Source organism: Microcaecilia unicolor, chromosome 1, assembly GCF_901765095.1.
Source record: "Microcaecilia unicolor chromosome 1, aMicUni1.1, whole genome shotgun sequence".
Classification (NCBI taxonomy): Eukaryota; Metazoa; Chordata; class Amphibia; order Gymnophiona; family Siphonopidae; genus Microcaecilia; species Microcaecilia unicolor.
The window spans coordinates 15,425,785-15,443,839 of record NC_044031.1 but is presented as its reverse complement, the minus strand read 5'-3'; the positions used below and the strand labels follow the sequence as shown (position 1 = coordinate 15,443,839).

Sequence of the window (18,055 nt, the reverse complement as noted above, 5' to 3'; positions counted from 1 at the left end):
GTGAGGATAGCGTGTCAAGGAGTAGGCTGTGATCAACAGTGTCAAAAGCAGCAGAAAGATCGAGAAGGAGGAGGATAGAATAGAGCCCTTTGGATTTGGCCAGGAATATGATTTAGCCAGGAATAGATAATTGGAGACTTTAGCAATTGCTGTTTCAGTTGAATGAAGGGGACGAAAGCCAGATTGGAGTGGATCAAGAATAGGTTGAGAAGAAAGAATGTCGAGGCAGCAACGGTGGACAGCACGTTCTAGTATCTTGGATAAGAAAGGGAGGAGGGAGATGGGGCGATAGTTGGAAGGAGAGGTAGGATTCAGAGAAGGTTTTTTGAGGAGTGGGGTGACCATGGCATGTTTGAAGGCATCAGGGACAGTCGCAGTGGAAAGTGACAGAGCGAGGAGTATGGGAGAAGAGATAACCTCCATGACATAGGGCCGCAATTGAAACAGAGTCTTCAGGGTGAAGCCAGATTTCAGTTAGGGCAAGCAGATGAAGGTTATGAGAGATAAAGAGGTCATGAGAGAATGGCTGCCATGCCGGGGCCCCTCTGAGAAGGGAAATACATTTTTAAAGAAGATCAAGAAGGGAGGAGGAGACGGACTGTGGAGGGGAGAAGGGGAAGAGATGCCTGGACCGCATAGCCCCCTGGAGCTGTGAAGTCCAGGGCAGCTGCCCTGTTTGCCCCCCCCCCCCCCCCCCAAGTTGGATGTGCTGAATCCGCATTCTAGAAGTCTGCATGCAGCTTTTTGGAACGTCCCTGACATGTCCATGCCCCTCCCATGGCCACACCTTTTCAGATACACGCGACGGGAGTTATGTGCCCTCTCAAAAAATAACATTCAGCCAGATGTGCATACAAATTCTAACTGATGCCAATTAACCTCAATAGCTAACATAAGTAATATTTCTTCACTCAACATGTAAACTCTGGAATTTCCATCCAGACAGCTCCTTGAAGTCAGGGCTGGTCTTAGGCAGGGGCGGTCGAACAGGGCCCAGCGCTCCTAGGGGCCCCGTATCTCTGGCACATCTGTCCTCCTGTCTCGGAACACCTCCCTGCTCCGTACCTTAATGTGCATCCACATTTCAGTAGAGAGTATCAGGCAGTGATTTTCATATCCCGTCAGCTGCCAAGGCCAGAGTCTCCTTGCTGCTGCGTCCCACCCCCTTTTGATGTCAGTTCCTACTTCCGCAAAGGCAGGATGCAACAGCAAGGAGGCTCTGGGCTTAGCAGCTGACGGGATATGAAAATCGCTACCGCTGTCTGCCACTCTCTACTGAAACGTGGATGCACATCGAGGTATGGGGTGAGGTGGGGTTCCAAGAGCTCTAAAACTCCTTTTAAACTCTAATGGCTTATGGTGGCAGGTGCAGGCGGGGCAATTGCTAAGACTGGCCCTGCTTGAGGTAATCCCCCATCTGAACAAAGTTCGGTTTTTTGATGGCTACGACCCTTCACTTTTGAATGAACCCTCTTGCAGTCTTGTGTCACTGATGGTTCAATTCTCCAAGTAATAAATTTGGGCCGCATGGTACTGGATGTGATTTATTCCGGTTCTTTCATTTAAAAGTCGTCATACTAAGCTGTTCTGGTCTCATTCTGCTACAATATCTATGCTAATTGTGACTGGGGTCATTTTGCTGTGGTGAAGTGTCCCAGGTCTGCAGTAATTCTTACTAAGGGGACAAAGTATTAGGCATAGTTTAATTTCATTTGACTTGATTTATTGATTTTAAGACACTGCCTTTTACCGAAGTGTAAAGTCGGCTTACAATCAGCACATCCAATACAGCATAAAATCACAATATATATTAAAAACAACAATAACTCAAAAAGGAGCATTACCAATCTTCATCAAATCATGAGTTCCATATCTTACTTAAGCAAAGTATTGTCAGTAAAACTACATTTTCAAAAGCTTTACGAAAAGCCAGATAGGCAGGAGCATTACAAATTTTGTCAGTTCCAAAGAGAAGGTGCAGTATAGGAGAACACTCTCTTTCTGGTGGCTGAACGTTTTATCAGATCCCGAGCTGGAAGCTGAAGAAGGCCATTCTGAGATGAACAAAGTGACCGCTGAGGTCCATATCTCTTTAACTTCTTCAAAAGATAGTCCGGAAGGTTCGAATGAGAAGCGTTGCATTTCAAACATAATGTCTTAAAGGCTACACAAGCTGTCACAGAAAGTCAGGCGTGATATGATCAAACTTTCTGCTTCAAGTCTGGACGCTGTGTTTTGCACCAGTTGCCGTCTGTGCAAGCCAGTTTTACTCAGTCCTAGAAAAAAGAGAATTACAGTAATCTAACCTGCTTGTTACCAACGCATGAACAACCTTTAACAGATTACATTCAGGGGCCCTTTCACTAAGCTGCCAATTTTGAGTTATGGCCCAGCTAACGCGCGCAGCCCTTGCGGTAATTTCATTTTTGATGTGCGTCCGCTACAAGCGGCGGAAAATAATTTTTATTTTCTGGCGTGTGGCAGAAACCGGGCAGTAATCGTCATTCTATGCGCATCAGACTATTACCGCACAATTAACGCGTGAGACCTTACCGCTAAAGTCATTGGCTGGCGGTAAGGTCTCAGACCCAAAATGGACGTGCACCAATTTTTGCCGCACGTCCATTTTCGGCAAAAATTTTAAAAAGGCCTTTTCTTAACAGGCGCGCTGAAAAATGGATCTGTGCAAGCCCAAAACGCGCGCCTACACTAGCACAGCCCATTTTTCGACGCACCTTAGTAAAAAGTTGGTCGCAATTTATATACATGAATATACAGCCGTGATAAAAATTTCTGTACCCTGATAGCACTAATTCTGGACAGCCATTAAATATTTTTCCAGAGCACAAAATAGCACAGTTTTGTGCATCAATGTTTAACGCTCTTTAAGCAGGTTATAGCCATCCTACTCTTACCGAACATCATATGTTCTGATTTGGGTGTTAGGTGTATCTTATGATACTGGCCAGGAGCTCAGCTATCAGTCATTTCTTCTGCCTGTACACCTTCTTGCTGTGTGTCTTTTGATGCTTTACTAGATCCGAATTAGAGTAGAATAATACAACACACTGAGCACATGTGAATATTTTCTCTCTATCATGCAACCGCCAGTGAATTTTCAAACATGCCTTTTGACTGAAGATCCTATCACACTCACTACATTTAAATGGTTTCTCTCCCGTGTTGGATCTTACTGTGGTATATCAGCTGTGATTTTACAGAGAACCTTTTCCCACATTTAGTACATGCTTAAAAAGTTTCTCCCTTGGCTTTTGCATCCCTTGGTGGTTTCTCAGGTGTAACGCTAACAGATCCTTGCGTCTGAACAGCTCCCCACATTCCTTACATGGAAAAGGTTTCTCTCCCGTGTGAATTCTCAGGTGTTTTTCTAGGCATTCCTTTCTTGTGAATGCTTTAGTGCATTCTGTGCACGGAAAGGCTCTTTCTCCGGTGTGGGTTCTGTGATGCACAACCAGTTGTTTCCGCAGACCAAAACATTTTCCACATTCCGTACATGCGAAGGGCTTCTCGCCTGTGTGAATTTTCTGGTGTACTGCTAATTGTTGTTTCAAAAGAAACCATTTCCCACATTCATTGCACTGAAATGGTTTCTCCCCCGTGTGGATTTTCTGGTGTATTCTTAGAGAATCCTTTCGATTGAAACATTTACCACATTCAGTGCATGAAAATGGTCTCTCTCCAGTATGGTTTCTCTTGTGGCATATTAAATGGCATTCTCGATTAAAGCTTTTTCCACAGGTCTCACACACTAAGAATTCCTTCCCTTTCCTAGCTGTCTGGTGGAGGTCAGAAGTCTTTGGCTCACTCTTATTTTGGAAGGGTGTCTCTGCTCTCAGGTGTCTCTGGTGCTCATGGATATTTGTTTGCTCCCTGTCTCTTCTCTCACACTTAGTGACTCTATCTGGTAAGTCTCCTTCAGGGTGTCTCCGTTTCTTCTGAGATTCCTGATGACTTCTGCCAGATTTTCCCCATTCAGTCCCTTGGGAAACATCGACATCTCTTGGGCGCAGTTTCCATTGTAAAGGATGTTCTTTTCTGTTCTCCTCTGTCACTTTTCCCTGTGTCACCTCGTTATCTGCTGGATATAAAAAGAGACACAGATATTAATCACTGGACTCTATATATGGCATCCATATTATCTGTGCAAATTTCCGTGCATTTGAGCCAATAACCAGTGGAGGAGTGGCCTAGTGGTTAGGGTGGTGGACTTTGGTCCTGAGGAACTGAGGAACTGAGTTCGATTCCCACTTCAGGCACAGGCAGCTCCTTGTGACTCTGGGCAAGTCACTTAACCCTCCATTGCCCCATGTAAGCCGCATTGAGCCTGCCATGAGTGGGAAAGCGCAGGGTACAAATGTAACAAAAATAAAATAGATACTATTGAAGATTCTACATGGAATGTTGCTGTTCCACTAGCAACATTCCATGTAAAAGGCTGCGCAGGCTTCTGTTTCTGTGAGTCTGACGTCCTGCACGTACTCACAGAAGCAGAAGCCTGCGCAGCCACATTGGTGATCTGCAAGGGCTAGTGGAATAGCAACATTCCATGTAGAATCTCCAATAGTAGCAACATACTATGTAGAAGTCGGCACTTGCAGATCACCAATGTGGCCGCGCAGGCTTCTGCATGGAATGTTGCTAGTGGAATAGCAACATTCCATGTAGAATCTCAAATAGTAGCAACAGTGGAGGAGTGGCCTAGTGGTTAGGGTGGTGGACTTTGGTCCTGGGGAACCGAGGAACTGAGTTCGATTCCCACTTCAGGCACAGGCAGCTCCTTGTGACTCTGGGCAAGTCACTTAACCCTCCATTGCCCCATGTAAGCCGCATTGAGCCTGCCATGAGTGGGAAAGCGCGGGGTACAAATGTAACAAAAAAAAAAAAAAATGATTGGGCAGTAGCAACCAATTATTGCAGTTAATTGGCTTCAGTTAGGATTTGCATGTGAATCTTCCTAAGCACCATTCTATAAACTACTACTACTAATCATTTCTATAACGCTACTAGACATACGCAACGTTGTACCTGTATATAATGTGTACTTTCTCCAAGGTCACAAGGAGCTGCAGTGAGAATTGAACCCAGTTCCCCAGGATGAAAGTCTGCTACACTAACCACTAGTCTACTCCTCCACTAGCAACATTCCATGTAGAATCTCAAATAGTAGCAACAGAATCTCAAATAGTAGCAACATTCCATGTAAAATCGCAAATAGTAGCAAACTCAGATAGTAGCAACATTCCATGTGGAATCGCAAATAGTAGCAACATTCCCTCAAATAGTAGCAACATTCCATGTAGAATCTCAAATAGTAGCAACAGAATCTCAAATAGTAACAACATTCCATATAGAATCTCAAATAGTAGCAACATTCCATGTTCAAATAGTAACAACAGAATCTCAAATAGTAGCAGCATTCCATGTAGAATCTCAAATAGTAGCAACATTCCATTTAGAAAAATAGTAGCAACATTCCATGTAAAATCTCAAATAGTAGCAACATTCCATGTAGAACCTGAAATAGTAGCAACATTCCATGTGGAATCGCAAATAGCAGCAACATTCCCTCAAATAGTAGCAACATTCCATGTAGAATCTCAAATAGGGAAAGGGAAATGGGACTCAATATACCACCTTTCTGTGGTTTTTGCAACTACATTCAAAGCGGTTTACATAGTATATACACATACTTATTTGTACCTGGGGCAATGGAAGGTTAAGTGACTTATCCAGAGTCACAAAGAGCTGCAGTGGATATTGAACCCAGGTTACCAGGATCAAAGCCCGCTGCACTAACCATTAGGCTACTCCTCCACTCAGATGCTCCTGGTGGGTTGCCAGGGGAGCGGCCGCTCCCCCAAATGGACTTCCGCCGGTGCCTATTTTTGATGCAATCTGTTGCGTTTAAATTAAGCGCTGGTGCTGTTGGCAGTCCGCGCCCCCCGCGCCCTCAACCTGGCTACTCTTCTGCATGGCAAGATACCAGAACAGCAAAACGGATTTTATGCTGCTTATCCTAGAAATCAGCAGTGGATTTTCCCCAAGTCCATTTTAATAATGGCTTATGGATTTTTCTTTTACGAAATTATCCAAACCTTTTTTAAACCCTGCTAAGCTAAGTACTTTTACCACATTCTCTGACAATGAATTCCAGAACTTAATTACTGGTTGAGTGAAGAAATATTTTCTACAATTTGTTTTAAGTTTATTACATTCTAGCTTCATTGAGTGTCCCCTAGTCCTAGTACTTTCGGAGAGTAAGCAGATGATTCACGTCTACCTGATCCACTCCACTCATTATTTTATAGACCTCTATCATATCTCCCCTCAGCTGTCTGTTCTCCAAGCTGAAGAGCCCCAGCCGCTTCAGCCTTTCCTCATAGGGAAGTCGTCCCATCCCCTTTATCATTTTCGTTGCCCTTATCTGTACCTTTTCCAATTCCACTATATCTTTTCTGAGATACGGTGACCAGAATTGCACACAGTATTCAAGGTGCGGTCGCACGATGGAGCTATACAAAAGCTTTATAACATTTTTATTTTTGTTTTCCATTCCTTTCCTAATAATTCCTAACGTTCTATTTGCTTTCTTAGCACCGTCGTACACTGAGAAGAGGGTTTCAACGTAGCATCAAAAATGACACCTAGCGAGACTCAGGAAGAGCAGACTACAGTAGACTACGCAGGAAGTGATCACAGTACTGATAAGGGTTCTGGAAGTGTATTCAGATAGAAAGGGATGAATTTTGGTAATATTACAGAGAAAGAAACAGCAGTTTTTAGCAGTCTGTTGGACATGTGTAGAGAACGAGAGAGAAGAGCCAAAGATGACCCCAAGGTTACGAGCTGATGAGACAGGGAGGATGAGAATGTTTTTTTTTGTTTTGTTACATTTGTACCCCGCGCTTTCCCACTCATGGCAGGCTCAATGCAGCTTACATGGGGCAATGGAGGGTTAAGTGACTTGCCCAGAGTCACAAGGAGCTGCCTGTGCCTGAAGTGGGAATCGAACTCAGTTCCTCAGTTCCCCAGGACCAAAGTCCACCACCCTAACCACTAGGCCACTCCTCCACTGTTGCTACTATTTGAGATTCTACATGGAATGTTGCTATTCCACTAGCAACATTCCATGTAGAAGTCGGCCCTTGCAGATCACCAATGTGGCCGCGCAGGCTTCTGCTTCTCTGAGTCTGACGTCCTGCACGTACAGAAACAGAAGCCTGCGCAGCCTTCTACATGGAATGTTGCTAGTGGAATAGCAACATTCCATGTAGAATCTCCAATAGTAGCAACATTCCATCTAGAATCTCAAATAGCAGCAACATTCCATGTAGAATCTCAAAGAGTATCTATTTTATTTTTGTTACATTTGTACCCTGCGCTTTCCCACTCATGGCAGGCTCAATGCAGCTTACATGGGGCAATGGAGGGTTAAGTGACTTGCCCAGAGTCACAAGGAGCTGCCTGTGCCGGGAATCGAACTCAGTTCCTCAGGACCAAAGTCCACCACCCTAACCACTAGGCCACTCCGCCACATAAATAGAGAATAGGGAAAGAGGAGAGGAGGGTTTAGGAGGAACGATACGAGGCTCAGTCTTGGCCATGTTTAATTTCAGATGGCGTGGGATATCCAGCAGCAATGTCATACAAGCAGGTTGAGACTTGGGCCTGCAGTGCAGTTGAAATTTCTGGTGTGGAGAGGCAGGTCTGGGAGTCATCAGCATAAAGATGATACTGAAAACCATGGGAGGAGATCAGAGCATCAAGGGAATTAAGTAGAGAGAGAGAGAAGAGGTCCCAAGACAGAGCCCTGAGGTACACCAACTGATAGTGGGATAGAAGTGGAAGAGGATCCACCAGAGTATTCATTAAACGTATGATTGGAAAGATAAGAAGAAAACCAAGAAAGAGCAGAGCCCTGAAAACCAAGTGAAGACAGCATACCAAGGAGTAGGTGGTGATCAACAGTGTCAAAAGCAGCAGATAGATCGAGAAGGATGAGGATAGAATAGAGGCCCTTTAGATACGACCAGAAACTCGTCACTGGAGACTTTAGCAAGGGCCGTTTCTGTAGAATGCAGAGGGCGAAAGCCTGACTGTAGTAGATAAAGAAAAAAAATAAAATAAAATAAAATAAAATAAAAAAGGTGGGAGAATAAGCCAGGCTATCCAAAGTAGGAACCAAATTTTAAGAAAAACAAAGTTTATTAATCTTTAAACAAATAATGATAAAACAGTAATACATTAAAATTGACTCGACACAACGTTGTGTTTCGGCCAAAAGGCCTACATCAGGAGTCTTATTTGTCAAATTGAGATTGATATGACAAATCCAAATAATCTCGAGATGTGGATAAAAGATGCAAAAGATCTGCAATAAGATCTTAAAAATGGTCTTAAGAAAGACCGTTATGCTAAATGTAACGTCTGTTTCAGAGAAAATGATAAAGAAACAGACGTTACATTTAGCATAACGGTCTTTCTTAAGACCATTTTTAAGATCTTATTGCAGATCTTTTGCATCTTTTATCCATATCAATCTCAATTTGACAAATAAGACTCCTGATGTAGGCCTTTTGGCCGAAACACAACGTTGTGTCGAGTCAATTTTAATGTATTACTGTTTTATCATTATTTGTTTAAAGATTAATAAACTTTGTTTTTCTTAAAATTTGGTTCCTACTTTGGATAGCCTGGCTTATTCTCCCACCTTTTTTATTTTTTGTTTCACGCCCCGTGGGATCTTTTGAGTTCTCCACTGCTTGTGGATTCTCTCTAGACTGTAGTAGATAAAGAACAGTTTGAGATGAAAGAAAGTCAAGACAGCAGTGGTAAACACGTTCCAGTGGCCTGGATAAGAAAGAGAGGAGAGAAATGGGATGATAGTTGGAAGGGCAGGTAGGCTCCATGAATCACTGCATGTTTGAAGGCATCAGGAAAAGATATGGTGGAATGGGATGGGTGAGGAAATGACAGTAGAAAAGATACAGCTCAGAGAATGGGTGCGAATGGGATCAGAGGAACAGAAAAGTTTGGAGGAGGAGGAGAGAAGGGGAGATGGAGTTGACCTGGTGTTGTCAATCCTAACACAAGGGAGAGGGAGGGCTTGGACAAGTCCTGATGATGTTGATTACAGGAGTGGAGGAGAAGTAGAAAAAAAAATGACAAATGACCATCAACCAGTTCTTCTATCTGCTAAAAATGCAGCTAATGGAATCCTTACCTAGAGACATCAGGGTCTCGTAATTCTCCTTCATCACCTCCCTGTAAAGCTCCTTCTGCCCTTCATCTAAATACTCCCACTCCTCCTGGGAAAAAGAGACAGCGATGTCCTCAAACGTCACCCGCATCTGAAACACAAACCAGAAACACACTCAGGGACACTGGGAGGTGCTCAGAATGCTCTAGATTTCACCTAGTTTTATTCTCCTGACATGTTATCATGGAAGGGGGACACCAGGATACCTCGCCCCTAGGAACTTGCTCCCCCCAATGTGTGGCCTAGAGTCAGTTTCTCTTATGGACTCCAGGGTTTAACTGTAAAAACATAGAAACATACGTTGAAACCCTAAGGTTCTGTACCAAGTGCTTTGCAGAGACCTCTACTGGTTCTACCTGAATACTGGACTTTGACTCTTAGATACTCCCACAGGTTCTGGAATAAGGGGAGGGCTCTCCTGACCAGTACTCCAATGGTGGGAGAAGACCCCTTTTGGAGGAAACCTGTGCTCAGCATAAACCCCACAGCCCTGGTCTTAATTATTGTCTTTGGCTCCTGCATCCCCGGCCAGCAAGGGGATCAAAGGTTATCTGTCTAACAGAGTCTTTGAACCACAAAGGAGGAGAGTGGAGTGAAAGCATCGACAGCCCAGAGAAGCAAAGGAACAGCTGTAAGGGATTGTGTTTTACCACAAGGGGACCCCTGGTTCTATAAAGTCACAGAGGATCTGCAGAGTGTCCCAGAAGCATGAAGAGATAACGATCAATAACAGAGGCACTACCTTCCGAGGAGCGCCACTAAAGAGAGAATCTAACTACCTAAGAGGCATCAAAGAGTCTCAAGGAAGCTGAGGATCATAACACGGTCCCTAGGAGAGACTGTAAGTGATAAAGGACTGTATTACAATCTGCTCTAGACAGACCAAGTCAACAGAAAGAGCGATTCTCATGTAAATAGTGATGTCTGTAGTTTGCCTCTGCTGTAAATATTGTTCGGTTTGGTGAAAGAACCTTCCTTTTTGGTTCAGAACACACATTTTTTGTTACATTTGTATCCCGCGCTTTCCCACTCATGGCAGGCTTACATGGGGCAATGGAGGGTTAAGTGACTTGCCCAGAGTCACAAGGAGCTGCCTGTGCCTGAAGTGGGAATCGAACTCAGTTCCTCAGTTCCCCAGGACCAAAGTCCACCACCCTAACCACTAGGCCACTCCTCCACTCCATTCCGGCCTGGACTGGCCTATTGATTTGACAAGCAGTGTGGATTGAATGGATAAAGGTTGCCAACGGTCTTCCTGTGAGAGCTGGTCCCAGCCCTGTCCTCAAAGAAATATTTTCATGGTAATATTCAGCTCGCAGGGGTAAGTGGTTTGCAAGCTGCTTCCAGCCACAGGCTGACCTAATCCCAGATATTCAATGGCTGGGAAATGTGTAACTACTACTACCACGGAATGGAGGAGTAGCCTAATGGTTAATGGCAGCAGGTTGATCCTGGCAACCTGGGTTCGATTCCCACTGCAGCTCCTTGTGACTCTGGGCAAGTCACTTAATCCTCCATTGCCCCAGGTACAAAAACTTAGATTGTGAGCCCCCCTAGGGACATTGAAAGTACCTGTGTATAATGTGTATAGTGCTGTGTACGTCTAGTAGCGCTACACAAATGATTAGTAGTAGTACTTATCATTTCTATAGCGCTACTAGACGTACGCAGCGCTGTACACTGGACATGAAGAGACAGTCCCTGCTCGACAGAACTTAAAATCTAATCAGGACAGACAAATAAGATAAAACATGGGTACTGAACAAGTTAATAAGGATTAGGAGTTAAAAGCAGCATCAAAAAGGTGGGCTTTTAGCTTAGATTTGAAGACGGTCAGAGATGGAGCTTGACTTACTGGCTCAGGAAGTCTATTCCAGCCATATGGTGCAGCAAGATAAAAGGGACAGAGTCTGGAGTTAGCAGTGGAGGAGAAGGGTGCAGATAAGAGAGATTTACCCAGTGAACGGAGTTCCCAGGGAGGAATGTAGGGAGAGATGAGAGTGGAGAGGTACTGAGGAGCTCCAGAGTGAATGCACTTATAGGTCAATAAGAGGAGTTTGCACTGTATGCAGAAACGGATAGGGAGCCAGTGAAGTGACTTGAGGAGAGGGCTAATATGAGCATAGCGACACTGGCAGAATATAAGTCGTGCAGCAGAATTTTGAGAGATGGCTAAGTGGGAGACCTGTGAGAAGCAAGTTACAATAGTCTAAGCGAAAGGTGATAAGAGCGTGGATGAGGGTTCTGGTAGTGTGCTCAGAAAGGAACGGGCAAATTTTGGTGACATTATAGAGCAAGAAACGACAGGTTTTAGCAGTCTGTTGAATATGTGCAGAGGAGAGAGAGGAGTCGAAGATGACCCCAAGGATATGAGCTGATGAGACAGGGAGGATGAGAGTCTGTTCACAGCTCCTGACACTGAACATCCAGGTATGTCTGCTGACATGGACATTAACCAGGTTCTGGCTGATATTCAGGCCAGTGCCCGGTTAAAGTGACACATAAATTTAGAACATTGCGATGTGGAGCTTGGATGTTCCTTTTGAGTCATGGGTCACAGAAGAAGCGTGGTGAGATTCGGAGGGCATAACAATCTACCACATATGTGACCTCAACCCCCCCCCCCCCCCCACACACACACACACACATAAGTGTTGAGACTCCCCTTTGATGTGACAATCAGAGAATGGGTTGTGTATGCTTAAACCGACTACAACTAGGCCTTTCCATCATGGGACCAACCCCCATGACTTAATCCTCATTAAGCTACGTGCGCTAGACATGCGCTAGATGTAATCTACTTGGACTTCAGCAAAGCCTTTGATACGGTCCCCCACAGAAGACTCGTGAATAAGCGGAAAGGGTTGAACTTAGGACCGAAAGTGGTGAACTGGATAAGAAACTGGTTGACCGACAGGTGGCAGAGGATGGTGGTAAATGGAATCCGCTCGTAGAAACGGAAGGTGAGCAGTGGAGTTCCTCAGGGGTCGGTGCTGGGGCCTATTCTGTTTAATATATTTGTGGGAGATATCGCTGAAGGGTTGGAAGGAAAGGTGTGCCTTTTTGCGGATGGCATGAAAATAGCCAATAGAGTGGATACCCTGGAGGGAGTAGAAACGATGAGAAGGGATCTCCGAAAGTTAGAAGTATGGTCGAGGGTCTGGCAGTTAAAATTTAATAGTATTCACTTCCGGGGTATATACAGTTCTTCGGGTTTTCTACTCAACTTGATTTATATAAACAAAACCCTTACACCATAATATATATGTAGATTTCAACAGTGCAGTGAACAAACACTTTTTTTCTATAATTTTTTGATTTGCATTTAAGTAGTGCTCAGTGACTGGACAACCCCCACTAGACTGACTGGCAGCCAGCCATTAAAGGTGTTGTATCCGTTAATACATCCTAGCACTCTGCCTCCTACCTACCTATGATGTTACATTATAGCTGCTGTGGATAATGTGTGCATTTCTTATCCACATTAGAAATCATTCAAAAAACCACTTATCTTGGCGTGTAAAAGTAGATACAGCTGTGGCTAGTGGAGGTCCCAGTCGCTTTAAGAACACGCAGTGAAACATGAATATTGTGGAGCTTTTAAACCAATTCCTAGTTGTCATCGGTTGTCGCCCTACATGCAAGCAGGTTTCGCCGTAGCGTTGTCAGGGGAACACCGTTCTAGAATGAAGATCACAAATATCGTAATGTGGCTCAAGAGCAGTGCTTATGCGTAAAACTATGAATACAGTCTTAATCCTTGAAACGTTCTTCTAACTAATACATCACAGTAGATAATGTACAACGGATACCTTCAGGTAGGAACAGCCTGAACTCCTCTCACTCATCTAAATAATACATCACAATAGATAATGTACAACGTTACTACCTGAAGGTATCCATTGTACATTATCTATTGTGATGGTTTAAAAGCTCCACAATATTTATGTTTCACTGCACGTTCTTAAAGCGACTGGGACCTCCACTAGCCACAGCTCTATCTACTTTAAACGCCAAGATAAGTGGTTTTTTGAATGATTTCTAATGTGGATAACAACCTATACTCCAGGAGGATGAATTACTGAAAGAGATATTCCCATCCCCACCAGTACTGGCCTTCCGACAGCCACCCAACTTAAAACACAAGCTAATCAGAAGTAAACTTCCTTCACAGACTGAAAAGGAACAGAAGGGCACACGTCCCTGTAATTTATCCAGTTGCAAACTATGCCAAAATATTTCACAGGACCCCACAGTTGCCCACAAAGGAAAGATATTCAACATAAAGGGATCTTTCACTTGCTCATCTTCCAATGTGGTATATATCATTCAGTGTAAAAAATGTAACGAAGGATGCTATATTGGAGAAACAGGCCAGATGCTTAAGACAAGATTCAATTTACATAGACATCATATGAACAATACTGGTGCCAGCAGGGTTCCCACGCCTGTTGGTCAACATTTTACAGGACCAGGACACTGTACCAGTGATTTCACAGTAAGAATCCTCAAAGGTAACTTTAAAACCATACAAGAACATAAGACCTTTGAAGTCAGAATGATTGAATATTTTAACACCCAACAGAAAGGACTTAACAAGGATCTGGGGTTCCTAGCCCATTATAAACCATAAAGCTGTATGTCTCTGTTGATCACCCTCCCCTCACCTATCCACACCCACCCTGTTAGAATATCAATGATATGCTTTGATGTCCCCATGCATACCTCCTACCCACCCCCATCCTCCCACCCTGTCAGACTGTCATAGTAATGCTTGAATATTTTTTTTTTATGTTTCAACGTTTTTTATTGATGACATTTCAAACAGAAATCACATTCCATTACTTAGTAGAGCAAGATACATTTCAATTCCAGTAAACATGTGAATCAATATGCTGCTAACAGTCATCAGATTTTTATTACTCATGTTATCTCCCCCCCTCCCCCCCCTCCCTCTATATGTATTGCAACTGTATATTGAACAAGTGTTATTGAACATACAATAAAATAATGCAACCATTAACTCGTGTCTAGTGTTCAGTCTCCAAAGTTTCCCTTTATCTATAATTACTATTTTTCATGGTATTGATAGTAGCACTGTCTATTACATTTATGAACCAGTTCAAAGCCCACATCTGCTTATTGTTGCACTGCCTATAACGGTCCCAGTTTGTTAAGTACTGCGCTCCTAGCCTTGTGGGAAATATGTTGTAAGTACCTTGACCATATCTTGACAAATATTTTCCTTTTCTTCGGGGCGCTATATGCCTCTCTGGCTTCCCATAACATTAACTCATGTAATCTACTTCTCCAGTGCCAAAAGGATGGAGGTTCAGCCTGCAACCAGTGTTTAAGTATACATTTTTTTCCCACTGCATAGGCCTTGCATAAAAATAGCTCCTGATCTTTATCAGAAATCCCATACGCATTTCTTTTATTCAAAAGCACTCCCCTCCATGAGGGTAACAGTCTATGTCCCAGGAGTTGTTCAAAGTATGTCTGCAACAGTTTCCAAAAGTGTTGTATACTAGCACATTTCCAAAATGCATGGAAAAATGTGTTGTTATCTTCATGACACTTTGGGCATTGTACATCTGTTATCCATCCTGCTTTTACTGCTTGTGATTGCGATATGTATCCCCTGTAAATTACCCTGTATTGACTCTCTTGTAGTTCCGCCCCACCCACTTGCCCCGGGATATCTTTTATCAATTTTGCAAAATCTATTCCTGTCAACTCGTATCCTAGATCTTTGCTCCATGACTTTTCAAGTGACTCATATATACGGGGGGGGGCTAAGGGTCTCCCATGCTTTATGCAAACTCGATACAGACACCTGCCCATACTCATCCCCTTTCAAAAAATCACGAATCTTGGATCCCAACCCTGTACCCAAAGCAGTTTGGTCCATACTGAACCAATAGTGATGTAATTGCCGATATTTATAATGGTCTTTAGCGTTTAGAGACAATCTCTGCCTCATGTCATTAAAGCTATACAGAACCCCCTCTTCATTTACTAAGTGTTCTAAAGCGAATGCTACATACCTGTAGAAGGTATTCTCCGAGGACAGCAGGCTGATTGTTCTCACTGATGGGTGACGTCCACGGCAGCCCCTCCAATCGGAAACTTCACTAGCAAAGTCCTTTGCTAGCCCTCGCGCGCCCGCGCGCACCGCGCATGCGCGGCCGTCTTCCCGCCCGAAACCGGCTCGAGCCGGCCAGTCCAGTATGTAGCAAGACAATACACTTCAAGGGAAGACACAACTCCAAAGGGGAGGCGGGCGGGTTTGTGAGAACAATCAGCCTGCTGTCCTCGGAGAATACCTTCTACAGGTATGTAGCATTCGCTTTCTCCGAGGACAAGCAGGCTGCTTGTTCTCACTGATGGGGTATCCCTAGCCCCCAGGCTCACTCAAAACAACAACCATGGTCAATTGGACCTCGCAACGGCGAGGACATAACTGAGATTGACCTAAAAAATTTACCAACTAACTGAGAGTGCAGCCTGGAACAGAACAAACAGGGCCCTCAGGGGGTGGAGTTGGATCCTAAAGCCCAAACAGGTTCTGAAGAACTGACTGCCCGAACCGACTGTCGCGTCGGGTATCCTGCTGCAGGCAGTAATGAGATGTGAATGTGTGGACAGATGACCACGTCGCAGCTTTGCAAATTTCTTCAATGGAGGCTGACTTCAAGTGGGCTACCGACGCAGCCATGGCTCTGACATTATGAGCCGTGACATGACCCTCAAGAGCCAGCCCCGCCTGGGCGTAAGTGAAGGAAATGCAATCTGCTAGCCAATTGGATATGGTGCGTTTCCCTACAGCCACTCCCCTCCTATTGGGGTCAAAAGAAACAAACAATTGGGCGGACTGTCTGGTGGGCTGTGTCCGCTCCAGGTAGAAGGCCAATGCTCTCTTGCAGTCCAATGTGTGCAGCTGACGTTCAGCAGGGCAGGAATGAGGACGGGGAAAGAATGTTGGCAAGACAATTGACTGGTTCAGATGGAACTCCGACACGACCTTTGGCAGAAACTTAGGGTGAGTGCGGAGGACTACTCTGTTGTGATGAAATTTGGTGTAAGGGGCCTGGGCTACCAGGGCCTGAAGCTCGCTGACTCTACGAGCCGAAGTAACTGCCACCAAGAAAATGACCTTCCAGGTCAAGTACTTCGGATGGCAGGAATTCAGTGGCTCAAAAGGAGGTTTCATCAGCTGGGTGAGAACGACATTGAGATCCCATGACACTGTAGGAGGCTTGACAGGGGGCTTTGACAAAAGCAAACCTCTCATGAAGCGAACAACTAAAGGCTGTCCTGAGATCGGCTTACCTTCCACTTGGTAATGGTATGCACTGATTGCACTAAGGTGAACCCTTACGGAGTTGGTCTTGAGACCAGACTCAGACAAGTGCAGAAGGTATTCAAGCAGGGTCTGTGTAGGACAAGAGCGAGGATCTAGGGCCTTGCTGTCACACCAGACGGCAAACCTCCTCCAATGAAAGAAGTAACTTCTCTTAGTGGAGTCTTTCCTGGAAGCAAGCAAGATGCGGGAGACACCCTCTGGCAGACCCAAAGAGGCAAAGTCTACGCCCTCAACATCCAGGCCGTGAGAGCCAGGGACTGGAGGTTGGGATGCAGAAGAGCCCCGTCGTCCTGCGTGATGAGGGTCGGAAAACACTCCAATCTCCACGGTTCTTCGGAGGATAACTCCAGAAGAAGAGGGAACCAGATCTGACGCGGCCAAAAGGGAGCAATCAGAATCATGGTGCCTCGGTCTTGCTTGAGTTTCAACAAAGTCTTCCCCACCAGAGGTATGGGAGGATAAGCATACAGCAGACCTTCCCCCCAATCCAGGAGGAAGGCATCCGACGCCAGTCTGCCGTGGGCCTGAAGCCTGGAACAGAACTGAGGGACCTTGTGGTTCACTTGAGATGCGAAGAGATCCACCAGGGGGGTGCCCCACGCCTGGAAGATCTGTCGCACCACACGGGAATTGAGCGACCACTCGTGAGGTTGCATAATCCTGCTCAACCTGTCGGCCAGACTGTTGTTTACGCCTGCCAGATATGTGGCTTGGAGCACCATGCCCTGACGGCGAGCCCAGAGCCACATGCTGACGGCTTCCTGACACAGGGGGCGAGATCCGGTGCCCCCCTGCTTGTTGACATAGTACATGGCAACCTGATTGTCTGTCTGAATTTGGATAATTTGGTGGGACAGCCGATCTCTGAAAGCCTTCAGAGCGTTCCAGATCGCTCGCAACTCCAGAAGATTGATCTGTAGATCGCGTTCTTGGAGGGACCAACTTCCTTGGGTGTGAAGCCCATCGACATGAGCTCCCCATCCCAGGAGAGACGCATCCGTGGTCAGCACTTTTTGTGGCTGAGGAATTTGGAAGGGACGTCCCAGAGTCAAATTGGAGCAAATCGTCCACCAAAACAGGGATTCGAGAAAACTCGTGGACAGGTGGATCACGTCCTCTAGACCCCCAGCGGCCTGATACCACTGGGAGGCTAGGGTCCATTGAGTAGATCTCATGTGAAGGCGGGCCATGGGAGTCACATGAACTGTGGAGACCATGTGGCCCAGCAATCTCAACATCTGCCGAGCTGTGATCTGCTGGGACGCTCGCACCCGCGAGACGAGGGACAACAAGTTGTTGGCTCTCGTCTCTGGGAGATAGGCGCGAGCCGTCCGAGAATCCAGCAGGGCTCCGATGAATTCGAGTTTCTGCACTGGGAGAAGATGGGACTTTGGGTAATTTATCACAAA

General features: G+C 45.2%; 2 protein-coding genes across 7 annotated transcripts in view; both read right to left on the bottom strand.

Moving 5' to 3' along the window:
- The window catches only part of LOC115477517, an 881,049-nt gene that overhangs the window by 115,196 nt on the left and 747,798 nt on the right, over positions 1 to 18,055 (bottom strand).
- Positions 1,745 to 18,055, bottom strand: part of LOC115463183 (gastrula zinc finger protein XlCGF7.1-like) — a 227,596-nt gene continuing 211,285 nt past the window's right edge. For 3 of the 6 annotated variants that reach the window (XM_030193464.1, XM_030193494.1, XM_030193477.1), the window contains one exon: positions 2,677 to 4,099. In XM_030193464.1, the coding sequence (XP_030049324.1) occupies positions 3,216 to 4,099 (884 nt within the window). In that variant the 3' untranslated portion in view covers positions 2,677 to 3,215. Of the gene's footprint in view, positions 2,277 to 2,676; positions 4,100 to 9,244; positions 9,282 to 18,055 lie in introns of those variants that run through there. The other 3 variants (XR_003941011.1, XM_030193485.1, XM_030193502.1) reach the window with 3 other exon arrangements.